The sequence below is a fragment of the Diceros bicornis genome, chromosome 32 (assembly GCF_020826845.1).
Source record: "Diceros bicornis minor isolate mBicDic1 chromosome 32, mDicBic1.mat.cur, whole genome shotgun sequence".
NCBI lineage: Eukaryota > Metazoa > Chordata > Mammalia > Perissodactyla > Rhinocerotidae > Diceros > Diceros bicornis.
Genome location: NC_080771.1, coordinates 19,131,367 through 19,154,877, shown reverse-complemented (window position 1 = coordinate 19,154,877; position 23,511 = coordinate 19,131,367). Strand labels below are relative to the sequence as shown.

General features: G+C 51.8%; 1 protein-coding gene across 1 annotated transcript; it reads right to left on the bottom strand.

Moving 5' to 3' along the window:
- Positions 1 to 3,602: 3,602 nt before the first annotated feature.
- On the bottom strand, positions 3,603 to 22,863 carry SLC9A5 (solute carrier family 9 member A5). The gene is made up of 16 exons (XM_058528022.1): positions 22,556 to 22,863; positions 19,457 to 19,759; positions 17,762 to 17,925; positions 17,495 to 17,573; positions 17,013 to 17,190; positions 16,216 to 16,436; positions 15,784 to 15,986; positions 15,469 to 15,558; positions 15,301 to 15,371; positions 14,460 to 14,589; positions 13,884 to 13,972; positions 13,596 to 13,722; positions 9,592 to 9,762; positions 8,983 to 9,049; positions 8,164 to 8,298; positions 3,603 to 5,053 (listed from the first exon to the last, which is right to left on the bottom strand). The coding sequence occupies exons 1-16, from the start codon at positions 22,746 to 22,748 to the stop codon at positions 4,581 to 4,583; spliced, it is 2,694 nt and encodes an 897-aa protein (XP_058384005.1). The 5' UTR covers positions 22,749 to 22,863; the 3' UTR covers positions 3,603 to 4,580.
- Positions 22,864 to 23,511: the final 648 nt, after the last annotated feature.

Genomic DNA, 23,511 nt, shown 5'->3' with positions numbered 1-23,511 from the left:
GCACTGTGCCCCACAGCGTGCTCAGGCCCTTGGTTCCTGGTGGGGAGGGGGCAGTGGGTGTAATGGCTTCCTTGGCTCTAAGGCAGGCACCTCCTTCGTGAGCCCAGGGAGGCTGCCAGGGGAGGGAACCTGAGCATCAGAAGCAGGCACGGTGGGAACAACAGCAATCCGCCCCCCAATCCCAGCTGCCACGTCAGCATCCAGAGTCCAGGCTCTCAGACCAGCTACCAAGGAGCCTTCTTTGTGAGCTGATCTGGCTGCGAGAGCGGAGTTTTGGAGTTGTCCTGCTCCATCCCCAAGCCCCAGCCAGCCCTCTCTTCCTACCCTCCTCTAGCTTCAATGAGCATCAGGACCAACCTTGGCTCTGTCCCCAGTTGTCCCAGGGCCGCCTCACTGAGTCACTGCCTCCCGCCTCCTCCCTCCCCTCCTGCTGCCCACTGTCTGCCCACCCCCATCCACCAGCCAGACCTCCTCAGAGCCCTAAGAGCTGGGGGGGACCTGCTGGCAGGCACACATACCCCTCCAATGCCAGCGGCAAATGAGAGGCCTCAAGCCACAGACCATAGCTGACCCCAGCACCCCTGGACACAGGCAGGCAGACAGATTCAGGGGCAGGGCCAGGCCTTAGTTTATTCACTCCACGTAGAATGTGCATTGTAAGCTTCTTGAAAACAGAGACTGTATGTTATCCACTTACATACTTCCAGCACCCAGCATAGGGCCTGGCACAGAATAAATGCTTAAGGGTGCCTGAGACCGGTCACACTACCCCTGCCCTCCTGAGGCTCTCCATCCTTGAGCCACATGTAAACCAGAGTCACAAATGGAGACAGATTCAGAGGCTCAGTCTGAAAGGGACACAGAAAAGGCAGAGAGCTGCAGGATACACAGCCCCAGGATGGCAAAGAGACAGATAGAAACGGGGACAGACTCAGGCCTAGTGGGGAACTCTGGGGGCTGGGCCTGGAGCCAGCCTGAGCCGCTGACCACAGCAGGCTCTATGGGCTGAGCTTGCAGGACTGAGCAGTGACTCATGGGGCCCATCTCTGTGGCTCTCCTGGCAGAAAAATCTACTCACAGCAGCCTTTTCCACTGAGATCATAAAATGGGCATGGGCCTACCTCCCCTGCCTCTTCCCAAGCGTCCCTCAGCCTCCCGTTCTTTGCCAACATGAATCAATCAAAAATAAAATGGGGGCTCTGTGCCTCACTGGGCCTAGTGATAAGAGACCCACAGTCATTACCCTTACTCCACCCCAAACCTTGCATACCCTCTTCAGTAGTGCCCCAGACAGCGAGGGTGATGAATCCCTCAAACCTTCCATACCTCTCTCGCTTTTGGCCTAAATAAACTCCAAACTCCTTAGTGTGGCAATTGAGGCCATCCAGAGGCATCACAGCCTTCCTGTCCAGTTCCCGTACTGGCCTGGAAAACTCATCTGATAACACGTCTTGTCTCAGACTGTCTCCTCTATCTGGAATGCCTATGCCTATCTCCCCAGGTCAAAATCCTTCCTCCTTCAAGGCCTGGATGCAGCTCAGGTGGCACTAAAGGCCATTTCTGTCATCCTGCCCAGTCAGGTGGTGACCCATGGACAAGCTGTTGACTTGCTCGCTCTCCTGGATCCCAGATGCCTGCCTCCCCCTGGCTGTGCTCACCTGCTTTCTTCTCCCAGTCTGCTCAGCTCTGACCACCGCCATCTGCCTGGCAGTCCCACCGTTCTTAGTTATCCAGCTCCAGGCTCAGGAGCCCCTCTGAACCCCCTCCCCTACACCATCAGTTGCCTGATTGTGTGGATTTGATTTCTACAACCTTTCTGATCTAGTAATTCTCAAAGGATGTGGTCTGTGGGCCACCTCCCTCTGGGGAGCTGGTTAAGATTACAGATTTCTGGGCCCCCATAGACCTGCTGACTCAAAACCTTTGGGGTAGACCCAGAAATCTGCATGTTTGACAAGCTCCCCAGTGATTCTGACACTAAAGTCTGAGAATGGCAACCTGCCCTGGGCGGCTAGAGGAGCCTCCCAACAGGTCTTCCATCTCTAGCCTTTCCTTCTCCCAGTCTGTCCTCCACCTGGGATTTCACACATCCTCCACCTGGCACCAGCTACGGTTGAGCTCCCTAAGGCACATCACTGCCCACACTGCCTAGATCACAATTCTCTTAGCCCGGCTTTCTGCCATCCGCAAAACTCACCCCATTCGGGCCTTTGTGTCCCTGGCTAGCCTCTCCCAAGCACATCACTCACTGCTCCTTGCCTTTCGCCATGTGTGTTCTAGGCATCCTCTGTTTATGCTGCTCTTTCTACCTGGAATGTACCCACCCAACTTTGCTTGTGTTGTCTAAGCCCCTACACACACACACACACACGCATGCACGCGCACACACACACACACACGCAGACTCCTCCCAAAGCCTTACCAGATCTCAAGGCCCCACAGCATTTGCCTTGTAGTATAAGACCCATACTGACAAACATTTATGATCCCTTACCATGGGCCAGGCTCTGTACTAGATTCTTCTCATTTTATCATTTAATCCTGACAGAAACATTATGAAATAAGTATGATTGTTATCCCATTTTAGAGATGAAGACACTGAAGAGAGTATGTAACATGCCTCAAGTGACATACTGGTGAGTAACAGCTGGGTCTGTTAACTACTAGGCCTTATCACTGCCAACTGTAAACAACTTGGGGGCAAAGCCTACGTCACTATTCCTCCTCTTCACACTCTCCATGTGCATAAAATAGAAAAAGTAGATGTTTGTTGACTAGATTTGTAACCTTCGCAGTGTCATTCCTTCAGCTCTCTAGAGACAGAAAGTAGGTTAGTGATTAGCTAGAGCTAGGCAGGGGGTGAGGAGTGACTGCTAATGGGTACAGGGTTTCTTTTGGGGATGATGAAAATGTTCTAAACTTAGCTTGTGGTGAGGGTTGCGCAACTCTGTGAATATATTAAAAACCACTGAACTGTACATTTTAAATGGGTGAATTTTATGGTCTTTCTTTTTTATGTGTGTTATATCTCAATAAAGAGAGATATATTTTTTGAAAGTCCTTCAGACACAGTGGGAATTAAATCTGGGACTGCTTTTATCAGGGATTTCTACCCCTAGATGTTTCTGGACCCCCACACTACCCGATTTGTATTGTAAACACTCAGGGTGACCGGCTCCCTTGAGACTGCGCTCCCACCCACCATGTGCAGGACACTTCTGTTCGTGTGTCCTACACCTGCCTCCAGGTTTTCAAGGAAGGTTTATCCGGTCCCAGTGTGTGGTGGCAGCATCTTTGGGCACCTTGACACCTGACCTCTGGGGTCTCTTTCTCTGCTGGCCTTCCCCATTTTGTGGACTACCAGTTCTGTGACCCTGTGCCCCTCCACTGCTACTGCAGGCACCCTGTAAGGGGACTATACTGGGAAGGTAGGGGCGAGGAGGGAGGAAGGGCCAGAGGGCCTAACAGTCCTTCCCAGGATCCTCCCTCCATTCTCTATCCATAAAGCCCTGGGGCAGGCAGTTGGAAGTTTCCATTTCCCTCACCAGATGTCCTTGTTGCCTCTCCCAAAAACCTCCAGACACATGGACACAGGACACCCATCCATCCAAGAGATGTTTAATGTATCTTAGGTTCAAGGTACAAAATACAGGTGCACCTGCTAACCCCAGGAAAGTCACATGCCACCCAGTCAGCCCCCTGACCACTGCAGCCAGGCATCCCAGCCCCCCAGAGCAGTGAAGCAGTGGCCCTAGGACACCTGGCTCCTTTCCTGTTTGGGGAATGTCAAAGTGGTAATATGGGAGCCCAGAGGCCACCGTCTCCTCCTCAGAAAACCCAGACCCAAGGATCTGAAAGGTTCAGACTTGAACTCAGACCAGCAGATCCCCAGAGTGACCCCGGCTAAGAAGCAGCCCTGATTTGAAGCCTGGCCCAGCCCTGCGGGCTTGATCCCGGAAAAGGAGGAACTATCGCCCCAATAACTGTCAGCAAAGGGAAGGAGATAAAGCAAGGGGAGACAGATTCCTACTGTTCTAAAAAAAAATTGGCTATGGATAGCTGACCCAACAGAGCAGCAGAGCCCAAGGTTGAGGCCTGCTCCACCTCCCACCCCATCCCTCTGATGACCAGCCCTTTGAAGAGCCTCACCGCACTGTCCTTGAGCTGGTGCTGGGGAGGGGGTGGAGGGCAGGAAGGGCCAACATCAGCTGAGGAATGATGCCCTTGTTTTGGGGGCAGGAACAGCTGCCTAATGACCCCAGGAGGACCCACTGGGGAAGGGGCATCAGCTACCCAAGTCTCTAGGCCTAGCCCCTAGAAGCTCTAGACTGGGTCTTGAGCCAGGGTGAGGGCCTCACTAAAGGGAGTGTAGCAGGAGTTAGGAGGAGGAAGGGTGGTGAAACGGGTCCCTGTGAGGACCAGCCCGGGAGACCCTTCTGACCCACCCCAAGGGAGCCCAGTTGCTACTTCAGTCCAGGTCCTTCTGACCCCACGTCAGGCTGAGTGGGCTCCTCTGCCCATTGCGCAGGGAACACTTTCCACAGGGGCTCCGGCCTCCAGTTCCTCCCTGAGTCCCTGGGCTACAGCCGGCCACCTCTGTTGAACTGGATGCACCAGTGGGAGTTGGCGGTGCCTGGGCTAAGATGGGTGTGGTCCTCATGTCCCATGAGGGGCTGCAGCTCCTGCTGCCGGGGGATGTCGGCGCTGCTCTCACTGCGAGAGCGGCCAGCCTTGGCCAGGCTCGGGGGAAAGGCAAAGCTAGGGTGTGGATCGGAAGGCAGGTCGAGAGGGGCTTGGGGCTCTTCAGCAGCCAGTGGGTGGGGAGGCAGGCGGGTCATAGTCGGGGCCTGAGTACAAGGTGGGGAGGCCAGGCTCTCCAGGGACGAGATGCTCTGGTTCCAGCCCGTCTGCATATCCACGGGCACAATCTTGGTGGTTTCTGAGGACACGTAGACTGCCAGGTCCCCCTGCCCACTCTTCCAGGGTAGCTCCTTCTCTGCACAGGTTGGGGAGGGGGGGATGATGCGTGGACTCGGGCACACCTCAAGGCTCCCTGGGGACAGAGAGTACACACGTGCTCATTACCGACACAGTGGAATCCTTCTCAAGTATAAGCACATTTTCCTAAATAAATTCCTTCCACAGTTCCCATGTTACATCTATTTGTGCAATTATTTAATAAACGCCCTGCCGAGGAGAAGCACTACAACTGGTTTTGCTCTCGTATCCCCAGCACCTAGCACTGGGCTGGGCACATAGTAGTTGCTCAATAAATACCTATCGAACAATTGAAAATAACTAAAGCAAGAGAAAGCAAGAGCGAGGCAGGAAAAAACCCATCAGTGATCAGCCCTCAGCCGACTTGTAGCACCAGTCTCAGAAACCACATCCTGCCAAGCCCCATCCCAGGGTGAGACGGCAGTGGGGTGAGGAAGATCTTGAGGCTCCACGCCAAAGGCTTTGCTGCTGGGCACGTTGCCCGAGCACCCACCACAGCCCTTTGGTGGGACAGAGCCCAGGAGTGTGAGCTCATGCAAACCTAATAGCAGGCTAAAGCTGTGCCGCAAAGGGGATGCCAGAGCACAGGGGACATGAGCCGAGAACCCCAGAACTGCTGGCTGGAAGGCTCAGCCGCTGCATGACAGGAAGTCTGAGGTTCTGAAAGAGGAAACCTGGGAAGGAGAAGCCCTCTGGCCACCTACCACCCTCTGCTCTCCAAAGTGTAGCACATGGGCCGGCCCCGTGGCTTAGCGGTTAAGTGCGCGCACTCCGCTGCTGGCGGCCCGGGTTTGGATCCCGGGCGCACACCAAGGCACCGCTTCTCTGGCCCTTCTGAGGCCGTGTCCCACGTACAGCAACTAGAAGGATGTGCAACCATGACAGACAACTATCTACTGGGGCTTTGGGGGAAAAATAAATAAATAAAAATTAAAAAAAAAAAAACACAAAGTGTAGCACATGCCTTGCTTATTATAAGTACTCAGTGTGTATCTGCTCATTGATAAAGTCCTGAGCAGTCCAATAAACTTGATTGAGTACATTATGAAATGTATTGATGCTGTGATAGAAAGTAAAACTACCTCTTTTGAAAGACCTGGAATATTAAATTTTAACAACAACAACAAGACACTAAAACAACAAGAAACTTCAGTGTTCCCCTTTAGAGGATGCTAGGAAACCAACTCATTGGTCTGAAAACTGATAAATAAAAGGAAAAAATCAAGGATTTATCCATTCTTTCCTGTCTGAACTGTAGCTCTAAGTAACTAATTGATGAGGGAAGTTTTTTTTATAGAAGAATTCCTGCTAATAAATGCAGATGAAAACATAGATGGAAAACATTACCACTGTGCAACCCCTGATGAAGGGGTCTGGCAGTGATCATCAATGGCTGCTAAGACAATTTGATGAAAAGCTGATGGGGAACCTGATAATGAATCAATCAGGCTAACAACGTCTGAACCCAGTGATCAATGTTAACCTCACAAAAAGACAGACAACCAGATGGTATGTGCTTCCTGATTTGATGCAATAGGAAGTACACCCATCACTATCTATGAAGTATTCTTACCAAAAAATTAAACTGAAATCTGATCTAGATTTAATTACCAGCTTAAAGGAAATATAAGGGACAGGGAAACATTAAGTGACACTTTGGGAATGCAATCAGAAAAATCCAGACAAGGAAAGACCAGGTTATTTCAATAAATACATTGCAAGGGAAAAAAAGTAGGTGGGGGCGACCTGTAAATCAGGGTTTTTCAAACTTGACACCGTTGACAAAGTTAGAACAGATACTTTGTTGTGGGGGCTGTCCTATGCAATGTAGGATGTTTAGCAGCATCCTGGCCTCTATCCATTCAGTGCAAGTGCACCCCTCCAGTTATGGCAACCAAAAATGTCTCCAGACATTGCCAAATGTCCCCTGGGGGACAAATCACTCCACCACCCCCTTGAGAACCACTGCTGCTATAGGTTGAAAGAGATATCAACCAAATGCCATGTGTGGGCCTTGTCTGGATTTTTATTTGAACAAACCTACTCTAAAAAAAAAAAAAAAAGAAAAATTAAGACAATCAGGGAAATTTGAACACTAACTGGTTCTTTTTTTTTGCTGAGGAAGATTCGCCCTGAGTTAATGTCTGTGCCAATCTTCCTCTATTTTGTATGTGGGTTGCGGCCACAGCACGGCCGCCGCCAAGTGGTGTAGTTCCACGCCCTGGAACCAAACCCAGGCTACCGAAGTGGAGCATGCCAAACTTAACCACTAGGCCATGGGGCTGGCCCCCTACTGACTGGTTATTTGATGACAAAGATTTTAGATACGATAGTGGTATCATGGTTATATTTCTTAAGAAGAATCCTTATCTTTTAGAGATACATGCTGAAGTATTTACTGATAAAGTGATATGATACTTGAGATTTGCTTCAAAAGAACCCAGTGAAGAGAGGGGCATAGATGAAATAAGATTGGTTAGGAGTAGGTAATTATTGAAGCTGAGTAATGGATAGATGGGAGTTTATTTTCCTATTCTGTCTACTATATATTTTGAATTTTCTATAATAAAACATTTTTAAAAGACACCTGAGGGTGCCTAGCCGACTAGCAGTGATATTTAGCATTATGAGCGAGTTAGGTCTCTACATATGGAAGCATGTATATACTGCTTTTTATCCACAGTAATGCCATTTTGATGAATTCAGGCTTCTCTCCCAGGTCAAGTTGCCACCCTCACCAGGGTCTCTACCTGGGCAGGTGTGCTAAGCATGGGTTGCAACAGAGCCTGGTGTTGTTTGCTTGTCACCTCATGTTCCTCGCCAGACTGTAAAGGGAGGCAGCGAGGCAGTGAAAAGGCTGTTGGCTTTGGAGTCAGTTGGGTCAGCTTCAAATTCTGGTTCTACTGTGGGATGCTGGACAAGTCCCAAGTCCCTTTGCTCTATGAGCTCAGTTTCCCCATCTTGGTGGTTGCGAGGGTTGAATCAGATCATATATGTCAGGTGTCTGATATAAAGGAGATGCTCCGTAAATGTTGGTTGGGGAATAAATTAGTGACTAGGAAAAGGGAGTTGTCTGGAGTAGAGTCCATGAGTGAAGAGGAAGGAAGCCAACTGCACAGCTCCAGCTTGCTCCAGAGGGGAGGGAGGCTGGGAGGAAGCCATTACCTGAGACCTTGCTCTCTTGAAGGACCTCACTGGTGGCCCGAGCCACGAAGATGATCCCCTCGTCGTCCTCCTTCTCTGTCTCCGAACTGTCGCTCTCCTTCTCCTCCTCAGACTCCACAGTTAAGATCACAGCAGCTGGACAGGGACAAGAGCTGAGTGGGGGTGGCCAGCCCAGCAGCTGCCTCACAACCCCAAGCCAGCTCCCTGTCCACCCATGCAGAGCCCACAGTTGGCAGAGACACCTGCTTTCTTCTCCAGCTATTTCAGCACTGCCCTAGAGAGTTGGGGGCTTGAGAGGAAGGGAAGTGAGACTGCAGAGCCCAAGGAGGCAACCAGGGAAAGCAGAGTCCTCAGAGGAGGCCATGAGGGAAGTCACACTTTCCAGCTCCCCCATCCTCTTCTCTCAGCCCCAGATCCCATCATCAACTGAAAACATGAGCATTTGGAGAGCTGGAAGGCCCATCAACGCTCAACTCATCCAAACTCCTGGTTTTGCAAGTAGGACACTAGGCTCCAAGGTCCACCCATCCTTCAAGGCCCAGACCAAGCTCCCCCTTCTCCATGACACCTTCTTCAAGTCCTCAGGGTCTATAACCTGCAGTTAGCTATCAGATGCCTCCTGCCACAAACTGTCTAATAACTGCTTAGAACATGTCCAGCTTTGAAATTAAGTGTGCTCACATTGTCCCTGAGGGCAGAGCCCCAGCTCATGGTGCTGAATGCAGCACAGAGGAGGTCTTCTGGGACTCTGGTTGGGGGGCCCCACCCTGCCCTCCCCCTCCACTTCCCATCCTCGACCCTACCCCCACTCCCTCTTGCCTGTGTCCTGAAAGCCCAGGTCTCGAGATTTCCCATTTGTATCCTCAGTGTTAGCCACGCCATCCTTCTGAGGACCAAGAAAAAAACCCTAAGCCTCTGGCCCTGCCTCCAAACCCCAACCCTATCATCTGGTAGGGTCAACAGGAGGACTAGTCTTCCTGATGCAGCAGAGGAGGGAATCTGTGTCAATCCCAATGGTTACCAACCTTTGGACCCCCAGGCAAGTGTGGAGTCTGAGTAATCCACACTCTAGCAAGGACTCTTGATGCATCAGCCTGGGCTAAATTAGGGGCTCATGAAGTCCTCCCCCCGCCCCGCCCCTCCTGGAGGAATCGGTCTTTCTCCTGCTCGTTTCACCTTTGGTAAGAGATCCTGCTGCCTCCCAGCAGGTGACCGCATGGTCAAGAGGCTGATCTCCCTCTGAAGGCCTCACCTTACCCTTCTGGGGCTCCAGGAAGATGCAAGAGGGAACCCAACTGCTGCGGCCATCAAGTTCCTGAGGATTATCCAACTAGGGGTCCCCTTGGGCTGGATTCCAACACTTGGGGGCTCAAAACTGTGAGCTGTCAGCCTCCAGCCCCAAACAGGAGTCCCAGAGAAAGCACATGCCTTCTTGCGGCCGGCCTTGCGAGGTCGTGGCTTGCTCTTGGTGAAGCAGATGTTGTGCTTGGTGGACTTAAAGGACTCCAGCCGCCGCTTCATGTTCTGCTGGAAGACCTCCTTGTCCTGCCGCTCCTGCGCATCCTCCGAGATGAAGTGGCGGCTGCAGCTGGCTTTGTACTGGCAATGACAGCCCCGCCCTGCCATGAAGCTGAGTGCCTCGGCCTCCCACAGGATCCCCAGGCCACAGCCCCAACATGCTCACCTAGTTTTTCCAGAACTAGCCATGGATTAAAAAACAAAACAAAAAATACAATAGGAACCTAGTCAGACACTACATTCTCAGTTCACTAGGGAAAAACTTTCCTTTATCTCAGAATTTATTCCCCCAAATCTGGCTTTCCCTCTCCCCTACTTACCTCTCCCAACTCTCTCTGTTTGAAGTGACAAGAGGCAGGAGACTGTGTCTTGTCCCTCGGGGCTACTATGAGACCATAGGAGACATTTCCTTCCTTGCATCTCCATTTATCTGAGCCTGGCCCACACACCTGGCCCAGTTGCCGCCTTGTAGCTACACAGGACTCACTCTCCAGCTGGCCATTTCTACAGCTACACCATGATACCTTGGGATGCACTTTGGACTTCCATAATCCTGTCACCCTGGACCCTCCCAGTCCCAACAACTACCTGTGCCCAATTCAGGTCCACTCCATCATCTGCTCCTTCCAACTCTTTCTCATCAAGACCAAGCCCACTACACACGCTTAGACTGCCTCTGTCTCTGCCCTTGGCTACTTGGAAGCCTTTTCGTTATCTAGTGCTAATCTCCCAAAGTCTGCCAGTGTGTTCCAAATCAGCTTGTCTGCCTCACATCCCCAGTCTGGTCCCTTTCCTATACTTCATATTCCCTGCTTCCCTGAACTAGTTCTAAGAGCTCCCTTCAAGTCTCCCATTGCCCTCCTCCACCTACTCACCCAGAGGTACTCCTCTCTCCTGGGTGAAGGGGTCCAGCTCCCTCACAGGCCTCATCACTCCCCAACCCAGGCCTCCGCTTTGCTCAGCAAACTCCTTCCTGCCTCCATCAGTTCCCTGCTCCTCTTGTTTCCCCACTCTCCTTCAACCCTTCTCTCGCCACTGGCCCCTTCCCCTCTGCTTTTAAGTGTGCTTCTGCCCTTATCTCCTTCAAGAAGCCTTTCTGTTGATGCTATTGCCTCCCTTTTGCTGCCAAACTTTTATAATTTGATCTCGACACTTTCCCTCATACTCACTACTTCGTTAAATACCAGAAATACAACTCCAGGGTCCTCAACTCCACAGCGCTGCCTTCTCCCTGATCACCAGTGCCATGGCCTCTGGTTTGGCGCTGGCCTGACCTCTGTGCAGCATCCAGCCCTCCTTCTTCCCTAGATGGTGCCTCTGGGACACCATCTGCTATTGTTCCTTCTCTCTCCTCCTTTGCTGGCTCCCCTTCCCTTTCTTGCATGTGCATTCCTCACAATGTCCTCCTTGGCCTTCCTCTGTTGCCTCTAAATGCTCTCCCCAGTGAACTTATCCATTCTCTCAGCTTCAGCTAGCCCAGTGATGGAGATCTGTGGTTCCCAAACACCAGCCATCAGGGCAGAGGCATTTGAATCACCTGGGGGTACTTATTAAGAGCACAGACTCTTCATCCCATTCCACACTACAGAATCAGAATCTCCAGGAGGTGAGCCAGGAAGGTGTATTCTAGCAAGCTCCCCCCGGGGATTCTGTTGTAGCCAGGTGAGGAAACCTCTGATGTAGATCGCTTCCAAATCTCTATCTCCAGCCCTTATCTCTCTCTTAAACTATAATTTTGTATTTCTAACTGCATACTAGACACTTCTGTCTCTCTCTAATGTATCACTCTAAAGAACATGAGGAATTATGGATTGTGTTATGGTATAACTAAGTGGATTTAGAACCGATTGAGTAACCATACCCCAAAAATGCTTGATCCAGGTCAGTCTGGAGGAAAGTCTTTAGTAGCATGCCACAGGGCTCTGTCCTCAGCTCTATCCTGTTCAACATTTTTAGGTTGATGTGGATGAATACAAAGTTAACAGGCTTAGCAAATTTTCATATGATGTGAATCTGAGGAGATATTTGGTGGCAGACAAGGGATCCAAACGATGGAATGATGGGCTAAATCAAATAAGATGACATTTAACAGGGATAAGCACAATCTTATTCCAGCTATTTTTTTTAATTGACTACACAAGAACTGGTTGGACTGAACCCACTGACCAATCTTATACACACATATCCATAGACAACCAATCATTATGTACATCCTGATGTGATACAATAAGAAATACATAGCATACCTATTGAATGTTCCTGAATCTGACCAGGCCTCTAGATTTAACTACCACGAAATAAAGGGGTCGGAAGAACATATTAACACCACCACTGGAATGCAATCAGCAAAATCTATAAAATAGGAAATTCTCTGAGACAAACTAACCAGTTTCTTTAATAAATAAATAACAAGGGGAAAAAAAGAAGGAGAAGGAACTGTTATAGGTTTTTTTTTAATAAAGAGACATATATACCAAATGCAAAGTGTGGCCTTTATTTGGATCCTGATTTAAACAAACCATTTGGAAAAATATATTTATGAACACTGACTGGATATTTGATGTGAGAAGGAATTATTGTTATTTGTTGTGATAATGGTACTGTGGTGTTTTATATATATATATATATATATTTTTTAAGAGTTCTTGCCCCATAGAGATATATATTGAAATATTTAGGGATGATGTGATATGATGTCTGGAGTTTGGTTTAAGATAATAAAGTGTGGATTGGGTGTGGTGGGGGTATAGAATATAACAAGATTAACCATGCATTGATAATTATTGATGGATAAATGAGAGTTATTTTATTCTCTCTAGTTTTGTGAATGAGTGAAAATTTTCCTTAAGAAAAAAGTAAACAAAACATAAGAAACCCACAGGTTGGATGAGACAGGGTTTAACAGCCATTAACTGAGGAAGACATGGGGGTTTGCCTGATTATAAGGACAATATGGGGCCTCAGGGTGGTGAGCCAAAGCTGGAGGGGTTCTGGGCTGCGGGAAGAGAATGGCAAATTCTAGAACTAGAAAGGTGAGAGAGCCCCTATGCCCTGCCCTACCCAACCACAGCTAGAGTAGCACCTTCCATTCTGGGCCTTATTTCTTATGACCAGAAAAGACACACCAGGGAGATTAAATGCTGGCCTGAGGGCAAGAAGGCCTGCGTGGAAGAAAGCTGTCTTGAAACCTTTGAAGACTTATTCTGCAGAGCTGCAGAGAGTCAAATTAGGACTAGTGTGAGCAAGTTAAAGGAAACCAATTCTGTCTCAACGGTAGAAACAGCCTTGACTCTTAAAACTGCCAGGAATGCTAACTGCTGGCTTCCCATTTCAGCAAGGTTCAAGGTAATGGCTTGCTGCCCCCTTGTGGGGTTATAACACATTCCTTCCTGGATGGGCTGGGCCTTTCCAGCCCCAAAGCTTCATGACGTGCATTGGACTTACATTACCTAAAATAGATGTCTGCTTTCCCCATGCTAAGCTGGTCCGCAGGCTTCCTCAGCACTCCTGCTTCTGTCTGTGACCCCATCAAGCCCTCTGGACTCTATCTTCTCTCCCCTTCAGAGCCAATCACCCAGTCTATGTGCTCCTCTCCCTTCCCACCACTCAGCTCTAATCCACAGTGCTTCACTCTGGCTTCCCAACTGGCTCACCCAGCCTCTCAACTCACCCCTCCAATTTGATGTGCACTCTGCTACCAGAGAAGACATCTTTAAACAGCAATTGTATCAGGCCAACCCTTTCTCAAAAAAAAAGCTAAAGGTTATTACCGACAAGATGAAGCCCACACTCTTTAACTGGGCATCTCTAGCTCTCCACAAGCAGATGCCAACTGCCCCTTGAACCTGTGATCATGGTCTCCCCAGACCACCCAGCACTCCCCCTCGGAACTCTTATGCTCTGCCTGCCCTCACCCTGCGGCGCGGCTTGTAGAGGCCTCCACAGAGCAGATGGTGCATCACAGCATCTTCCCGGTCCCGGCCACTGCGTACTGTGTCAATCACCTGCAGATCCAGACATGCTCCACTGCCACTCTCCCTCCTGCAGGATGCAGGGAACACATATGCTGGGTAGGGGCCAAGAGGCACAGGCCAGGGGAAAGGCAGAAGCAAAGGTGCTCACAAATCTTCTCCAGAAGGGATTCAGAGAGAGGGCCCAACAGAGAGGAGCTTGAGGAAGGGGAAGGGGGCTGAAGGACTTACAGCAGGTTAGTGACAGAGGTCTCTGCCACAGAATTGCGGCTGGGCATAGAGGGCAGAGTCAGTCCTGTAGAGGACAAGACGTGGCCTCCCTGCAGGGGCCAAGACAGAGGTCAGACAGCAACCTGATAGATGGTGGCCCCAATAGTCAGAGGGGAATAGAAAGAATAACAATAGTTAACACTTCTTTTGCTCTTTTGATGTTCCAGGTACTGTGCCAGGCAGTTTACATACTGAATCCACAAAACTCTGTGGTATAAGTATTCTTATTCCTGCTTTCTTATAGCTGAGAAAACCGAGGCTCAGAAAGGATAAGTGACTTACCCAAGGTCACAAGCCTATAAGTAATAAGAATTAAACCACATCTGCTGACTCCAGAGTCCACCTGTTTCCCACCTTTCTGTACTGCCTGCCAGACTCTGAATGTCAGCCTCAGGCCAGGCTGGTTCCTGCAGCTGCCACTTCACAAGACCATGTGAAGTGGTGGGAATTCCCAACCCCCTGCTTAGGGCCTGCCTGCTTGAAGCCCCTTCATGCCCTGCTGGCCACCTGCCCACCCACCACTGGCTGCCGGCCCACCTGGTCCACGAAGCTGATGGCATCCCGGATGTTGAGTCTGTAGTATACATCCCAGATCTGGTCCCGGATGCGGTAGGCTGACCGCCGCATCAGCAGCTGACTCAGGTACTTCTTGTCAAACTGCTCCCACCTACAGAGGATGCCAGGCCCGGCCCTGAGTGCCATCCCCAAGGCTCAGCCGGCTGGCCCTTCCTCAGATGGGGCAGGGGCACTGCCAATGCTGGCCTGGCTCTCTTGGTATAGGCCTCAGCCAGGGAGAATCATGAAGCTAGTCCCTGCCCTTATGGAATTTACAGTGTTATGAAAAAGCCTGACATTAACTGAAGTTTTTACAAATAACTGTAAAATTGCAACCATGACAAGAACTATGAAGGATAATTACAGTATGATAGGGATTTGTCCTAGTCAAGGAGACCAGGGAAGGCCTCCCTAAAGACTTGATGCTTATGGTGAGATCTGAAGGATGAACAGAGGTTAAGTAGGTGAGAGGGAGGCAAGGGAGTGTTCTAGTAGAGAGAACAACAAAGGTCCCAGTGGCTGGGGTGGGAGAGAGCATAGTGGGTCCTGAGGTTCTAAACCAGGGCGCATGTAATTAACAGGCAGACGGTCAAAGACAGAGCAGAGCACGATGAGGCTGGAGTCTGGCAGGTACCAGACCATGCAGGGCTGGGCAGGCCTCACTAGGGAGTCTTGTCTTATCCTTAGAGTACTGGAATGCCACTGAAGGGCTTCAGGCAGTGGTCGCCCAGCCTGAGCCTGGCTGTCTCCCTTCTCAGAAGTGTGGTACATCCCCCATGCTGCCCTGGCTGCTGCTGAAGGAGCCTCGGGGCAGCTCCCTCACCTGTCCCTCCAGTAGTGATAGCCATGGTGCCCCACAACGTCCTCCACTGCAGCCAGAATGTGGTCAAAAGTCTAGAAGGGGGGTGGGTAGGGGGACTGGATCAGGACTCTGCTCAAAATAGGAGAAGGGAGAGAGGGACAGGTGGAGGGATGGGGTTCTGGTACCCACGTGCTCATGCAGCTCCTGGTTCAGGGTGGGTTTGTGATGTTCACTCCTCTTCACCTTCAGCCACTTGACCAGTGGCTTGATGGTCAGGCCCTACGGACAGGCAGCAAGTGAGCCCTGCCCTATCCAGTTCCCTGCTGGCTTTCTCTCTCCATAATTAGGCCTCAGCTTCGGTACCCCCACCTCACTGCACTCAACGTCTGGGAAGTCAGGTCCCTGCATCCCCCAGCAGGAAGAAGAGCCCCTGCCCCATAGGCTCCAAGCCTCTCCCAGGGCCTGCCGGACCCTCTCCCCACCCAGCCTTGTGAGGACTCCCACCTGTACAATGACTGTGAAGAAGACCACCACAATAGTCGTGGCCACAAAGTAGTCCTTGGCAGGGACCTTGGTCCTGTCCAGTAGGATGACGAGAGCGAAGGCCACAGCCCCCCGCAGACCCCCATAGGACATCACCACCTGGTCAATCTTGTCCAGAGGGACCAGCCGGAACTGATTCAGCACCCATGTCTGCAGGACTACGCCTGCAGCAGGAGGGAGGCCAGAAGGAGCAGGGTGTTGGCAGTAGAGGGCACTAGGAGTGGATGGCACCAGATATCTGGGCTAAGGTCTGACAGCGGCTGGGATGGGTGAGTAACAAGGGGAGGCTTAGGGATTGACAAGGCTGTGGACTCAGATTGGGGGATGAGCTGGCGGGCAGGGTAGGGGGTGGGGCAGGAAGGAGAGTGATAAAGCAGAGGGTGCTGGCAATACCAAGGGCTCGGAAGAACAGGATGAAGAAGAGGGTGCCCAGCACCAGCCCAGAGTCCCAGGCCCACTTAGAAGAGTCCACAGCCGAGATGCCAAGCAACATGAAGATGACAGTCTCAGCGCAGCTGGCTAGAGTCTTCATTGTGTATTTGACAGCTGTGCGTGACTTATGAGAGATGTTGGCCTCCACATACTTCTTACAGCCCAGGCCACACATAGTCACCCTGGGAGAGGAATGGAGAGACAGGGCAAGTGACAAGGGGTTGTAGGAGGCACAACCTCTGGCGTTTAAGCATGCTGCAGGAGAGGGTGTTGCCCATCACAGGATATCAGATTCTCAGAGCTGAAGCCCTAGGAGGCACGGAGACTGTCCAAGGATAGGTAGTGGTGGTCCTGGGATAAGGGTCCAAATCTCCAGGCTTCCCACTCAGTGCCTCCTGGAAGGGAAGGTGGGAGAAACATGCTCTGACTAGCATACTCTCTGAGGCACCTTTTGGAGTGCTGTGGCCACCACAGCCAGTGGCACCAGGCCTTGAAATCCACTTCCAGCTCAACCCACACCCCAGAGAACACGTCAGGCAGAGGAAGATTAGGTTCTGGGGTGCCCAGGACCGTTCTAGAGGCAGATCCTGGAACATTACCTGAGGTTTACTGTCTCCCCAAGGGAGACTGAGGCTCCCACTTCCACAAGGGCTCAGGGAAACCTAAGGTTTCCTCAGGGTCCTGCTTCTGTCCATGTGAGGAGCAACCATCTCCAGTGCCCCCTCCCAGCTGCCTGCCTGCAAGGCCCCAGGACTCACGCAAGAATGGCGGAGAGCGAGGCCATTTCAGCAGTGAGGTAGGCTGCGTAGGCGAGGAGGAAGACCAGCAGTGGCTCGATGATGCGGACCCGCTTGGTGAAGCGTGTGGTCAGGGCCAGGAGGAAGGCAAAGACTAAGCCCACGGCTGCCCCGCCCAGACTGACCACAAACAGGGAGGCTGGGGGAGGAGTGGGTTGTCAGCACAACCCCTGGCCCAGACCCTACCCAGGCTGACAAGACTGCTTCCTGGCAGGGAGTGGAAGATGATGCCCACCACACTCCCAGGAGGTGAGGATCCAAGAGCCAGGACCCCGGAAAAGCCCCTCCTTCTCAGGTTCTCAGGGCCCCATTTCTCCATAGAGGAGGAAACGGAATCAGGCAACCCAAACAGCCTCCTCTGTCCTGATGCGGTGGGGGACAGGGACTCAGCAACCCAGGGGAGGTAGACCTCCAGGGCCAGCCAAGAGTGGGGAAATACTGACCGACTCCCTTCAGGTAGTCAGTGGCCTGCACTTTGGCAGAGCCCATCTCCACAAAGGAGTTGCAGACCTTGTACAGCACCTGAGTGAGAAGAGGAGAGTCAGGAGTGGAGGGCGGGGGCGGGGGTGGGGGGGAGGCAGCACCTGGGACTGCTGGGTGAAAGCTGAGACCACATTTCTTCCCCAGGGGACCTGGGGAAAGGTCGGAGCCTGCTGGTCAGAGTGTGGCAGCCTGGGGTCAGGGAATGGCAGGCAGCTGAGCACTCTCACCACAGTGACTGCATCATTGAGCAGGGACTCGCCAAAGACGATAATAAAGAGAGTCTCGTTGACGTGCACCTCCTCAAAGACAGCCAGCACAGCCACAGGGTCCACTGCTGAGATGAGGCTCCCGAACAGCAGGAAGTCCAGCAAGCCAGCCTGCACTCTAGGGGCTTTCAGGAGAGAGATGGGGGACAGTAATTGGTGAGGTATTGAGGCTCCTGCAGCATTCCCTGTGACAAGCCCAGACTCCACTCCTACTGTTAAAACAAGGATGCCCAGAGAGGACTTGGGATGGTGAAGAGAGCATAGGCCTACAGGTCAGGAGACTTGAGCCTAAGGCCTGGCTTTGCTACTTAGCAGCTCTGTGATGTTGGCACTATCATTGTCACATGACTCCTCTTAAGCCATGCATCCTCATCTGCTTACCTCACAAGATGGCTGCAAAAATCAACCCAGGAGATGGCTAAGAAAGCTCTATGTAACCTGAAAAGTTAAGGTGGCACTGACAATAAAAACTACAGCTTCACTAGCAATAACCACCAGGAGGTGGAAACTGGCTGCTGACTGGCTTTATTAGGGAGAAGAACAAAAGAGAGCTCTTTCTCCCACACTCGTGGTTCTTAGCCTAAGGGATGTGACATTCACAATTCCCAGCAGGAGGGGGAGGGGCTATCCATCTATGAGGGCTGAATATAGTATGAAAAGCATCCACCACAGTTGGGACTTGAACATGTCGTATAATCTCTGTGAGTCTCAGTTTCCTCATGTAGACACTGGGAATAATAATAGTATCTACTGCAAAAAAATTCTTTATTTAGCCAGTGCCCAATACAAAGTAAGTACTCAATAGATATTACCCATGATTAGCATTACTATTATTATTATGGTCTGATGTCCTCCCTTCCCTTCCTGCCCCAAAGAGTTCACTAACTCATTAGGAAAACCAGGCTGGAGTGCCCAAGTAGAAAACGCAAACCTCCCATTGCACCTTGGAAGAAATCTGAATTATCAACATTTAGGGTTGAATGGATTTTGGGGGCAGGAAGTGAGGAAGAAGGGAGCAGGACAGGGCAGCCTGAAGGCAAAGAGCCTCAGTAAAATGGACCTCTCTTGCTAACCTTGCATCTCATATCAAACGAGTTTAAGGGCCTCTATTTCTCATTAAATAGGAAAAATTATACCCCGACAGGGTTGCTATGAAGAGTCAATGGGATAAGTAAAGAGAGAACACCCCGTGTAGTGTCTTGCATTCTGTGGATATATAATAGGTATTTAATAATAATAAAAACAGAAAACCACCCTGATGTGGCCTGGGCAGAGCCAGGATGGTAGGCTCTCACAGGAATGGTGAGCTATTCCTCAGGGAAGCAGGGCTGGCAAGTGGCAGTATGGTAACAGAGGGCAGGAGGCAGCAGAGTAGTAAGCAGGCTTCCCAGCTGAAGCAGCCCACACACAGCTGGAAGCCAGGCCCCTGCTCAGCTGTCATGCTGCAGAAGCCCAGACTCAACTGGCAGAGACCTAAATGAAGGCTGAAGGCCCATCTGGAGCATTGCCTTGCACTCCAGGTGGGAAAGACCTAAGACAGAGCTCTCAGGGCATGGGTCTTGCCAATATGGGATCTCTAGAGATGGAGGAGAAGGGAGGTGGGTGATGAGTCTGGCAAAGCCTCCCTCTGCCAGCCCAGGTCTTAGGGTCACTCACCCACAAGTCCAGCCTGCTGCAGGCCCCAGAGGGCAGCGCCTGTTGTGAAGGCATTCCAGAGCGTGCCCACCACGGCATAGGTGAGGATGGCACCCAAGTTGTCAAAGAACAGCCGGCTAGGCATGAAATAGCCGGAGTCCAGCACAATAGGAGGCAGCAGGAAGAGGAAGAAGGTGCCTGGCTCCAGCTGGTACTCAGCTTTCTTGGCCACAGCCAAGACAATGCCCCCAAGCACCAGGCCCAGCAAAATCAGCAGGCAGCTCTCAGGGACCAGAGATGTCACCTTCCGAGACAAGTGAAACACTACAATGCAAGAAGAGGGCAAGAGGTATCAGGTTATAGAACACATACACACAAACACTGGTGTATAACCTCCTAGTCTTAGAAGGTTATCTAAGGTCAGGACCCCTGACCCTGTGACCAAGGAAGGAGAAAAGAAATGCAGGACTGCTAGAATCTCCAACCTCCAGGGCTACAAACCCTCCACTGCAGCCAAAGTTGTTTCTTGGTGCTCCTGTCATGGTAACCCAGGCCTTTGCTTACTTTTTCCATTTCCAGAAATGCCCCCTCCTCTCTACTCTCATCCTCAGGGGACCTTGCCTTTCTCTGATCTCCCTTACCCATAGCCATTATTTGAACCTCAGCAAATGCTACTCGGTATATTTTTATGCATAACATAGCTATAAAAATCAGGGCCTCTGGAGTCAGGCTGCCTGGGTTCAAGGCCTAGCTCCTCTATTTACTAGTTTTGTGACCTTGGAGCAAATTTAACTCCTCCAACTGAGTTTTCTCATCAGCAAAATGGGACTAAAAATAGTAATGATCTCATAGAATTGTTGTGAGATTTAAATAAGACAATCTACTCAAAAGCACTTAGCCCAGTGCTTTACAGTAAGCACTCAATAAATGTTACCTATTAGTATATTATTGTGTCCTCTCTCCATAACTAGACCATAATGCAAACTATACCTCCTAGGAGCATTGTAGACCTCCTAGCCCATGTGCTTTTCATTATATAAGATCACTAAGGACTTGATAGTTTAATAAGCATTGGGTTTAGCAGTCAGAAGATCTCCAGTTCTTCTTCTGGCTCCATCACTTTCTAATTACGTGATCTCGGGCAAATTATTTAGTTTACCTGAACTTTAATTTCTTCTCCTGTAATACGGGAAACATACCCATCACACAGGGTGAGGATAAAATGATACAGTGTGAATGTGCCTAGCAGGATGTCAGACACTTAGTGGGTTCTCAACAAATGCTAGTTAAATAAGACTCTGGAAGGAAATAGTAACAGATCTGTCTGTAGGAAAAGAGGAGGAGGTATGAAATGGGTTCCTAGCACTACTACCACTCCTACCTTTGTCCCCTAAAATAAACTCTTTTGGTTTTCCCTTGGACCCTGAGACCATGAGTGAACACTTCTCCCCATACAATCCCTGGAGTGGTGAGTAGTGGGGGAGGCTTCCATGTTAGCCCGTGTGAGACCCAATGCCAAGACAGTGCCCTATAGAAGCTGTACTCAAAGGGCCTAGGACAGCGCCTGGCACATAGTGGGACCTACATAAATATTTGTTGATTAAAAGGGAAAAAAAAATCTCCTAGCAATGAAGCTGGAGGAAGATCCCCCCGAATGTTCTACCTATCTTTTCCTTCCTCTCTGAGGATTTTTTTTTTGGCTGATGAGAAGGAAGTTCTCTTCTCCTACCTCCAGAGGAGGTGTCATCCAAGCTAGGAAAAGCACTATGACTTATGGGGGAAATCACAGTCATTGCAGGAACTCTTATGCAACTCACAGACCTCTCGGCAAACCCAATTCTTGGCTCCCAAAACCTGAGGCTCCTCCCATCTTGCTCTCATTGCTGCCAGCCCCGAAGGTAAGTTCAGTCATAGATCTCCCCCTACTTATCCCTACCTTTGGTCCCCCTCTCCTTTCCTTCAGGGACTCTATTCCATCCTCATCTCCAGAGCATGCATCAACCCCAGCACTGCAAACCCAAACACATCACAAAGCCTGTTCTCTGACAGAACTAGGCTTCCTGAAGGCATTTCAAGCCCCATTCTCCAATATTAATGGGCTGCCACAGCAGAGTAGAGAGGAGAGTTCTTCTGTTCCTGTCCAGCCCCCCTCCCCTCCAGCAGTGTCCCTGGGGGAGGAGTGGGGCAAATTCTAGGCTGTGTGATTCCTACAAGAAGACTGTATTGGTGAGCTTAGAGTACAGGCTGTGCCAGCATAGAGGCGGAGTGAGTAGCAACGCTCAGCTATAATTAGTCACCCCCACAGCCGCCCGCCTGCACAACAGGGAGAGGGAGGAGGGTCTCTGGTGGGAGGAGGGACCACTGGCTGCTCAGAAGTAGGGATGAAGGGGCAGAAGCAAGGCAAAGCAGCTCTATTCAAGGAAAGGAGTCTGAAGCACAACCTTCAATGTTGTGCAGACTGAAGAAGGTCGGATGTATGAAAGCATCTAGTGCAGGCAGCACATAGTAAGGCCCCAATAAATGGAAGTTTCTTATACCCTGAAGTGGGAAGAATATAGACCTGAATTGGGGGGGGGTTCCCCACAGCTAGGCACAAGGGGGGGCCATCGTTAGGGGAGCAGAGAGGGGCTAGAGGAAAAGTGGCAGTTTAGTATCCTAAGAGAATGGACACTTGGCCATCGTGGTCTCCAGGGAAAGCTGCTTTCTCAGGACCAAGATGCCTGAGTTTGCCGGAGAACACCACCCCTCAATGTCCCACACGTCCTCACCGCTGACACAGGTTTCTAGGAGGCTGGGGATTGGTGGAGGACAAGCCAGACGGAAGGGCTTACTGCAAGAGGAAGATGGGAGCAGAGAGGGCAAAAGAGTCTAGGGATGGGGCAGAAAAGAGTCTAGGGATGGGGCCGGCAGGAGCTGCCGGCAAATGCTCAGAGCTCCCACGCAAGAAGGGGAGGAGGGAGATCCACAAGAGGCGGCGCAGGTACTGTGTGAGAGCCCGGATTTGTGGAATTGGAACCTAAGTCCGGGCACTGTGCAAGAAGCCGGCCCGGATCTGGGGACTAGGGGTGGGGGCGGGTCCGCTGCCGGCCGCCAGCCTGGCGCACGCACACACGCACTCACCGATTTTGGCCAGGCTGGCCACCAGGATCCACAGGGCTACCAGGTAGGGTGCCTCCACCTCGTGCCACTGCCAGCGGAAGAGCGCCAACCCTGGGGGAGGCTCGGCCGGCGACCCCGGCTCCTGGGTGGGCTCTTCGGTTGCTCCCGCCCCCGCCAGGGGCAGCCCGAGCAGAGGGAGTGCGGCGCGCAGCATCCTGCAGCCTGCCTAGCCGCCCTCCCGGCACCGCACGGCCGCCGGCCCCGCGTCGCCGCCGCCGCCGCCTACCGGCCACCCCCGCGTCACAAGCACGTGGGGCCCGCTCCCCCCAATCCCGGCTCTGCTACCCCCAAGCCAGGTCCAGTCTCCGAGACCCTGCCCCTGGCGTCCGTACTCTGGACCCCTGCTCCTCCCCTCTAAACCAGTCCCAGCTGTGGAAATTCCCCAATGCAGCCCTCGCCCCAAGTCCTGCAACCTACTCCTTCGAGTCCGCTCCCCCAAACCTCCCCCCCGGATTCAGAGCTGTGAGCTGCCGCAGCCCTCCAGGGGCACCCCCGCATCCCACCCGCCGGAGGCGGCAGCCCGCCGCGTGAGGGGCAGGGGTCTGCCGGGGAGCGGGGTCCAGGCGAGAGGGGCGCGTCTCCAACGCGGGTGCCACCCGGCAGCAAGCAACCGACCCCTGGTACTGAGGCCGCGGGCTCCGGCGCTGCCCCGTGCAGACGGCAGGGGGCAGTGCGCCGCCGCCTTCCGCGCCGCCCTCCAGAGCCTAGGACCCCCTTCGGGCCCCCGCCCAGACCAGAGCTGCGCACGCGCACTGGGCACTCCCAGACAGCAGTGATGGACAACGCTGTGCCCAACGTCCCCAGAAACCCCAAGACCCAGACTGGGCGCAGCTCATTCCAGTCTGAAAAGGAGGCTGTTCCTCTTCATCTCCCAAACCGAGGGGCACCCGGCTTCTCTTTCCCTCAAACTACAGGGA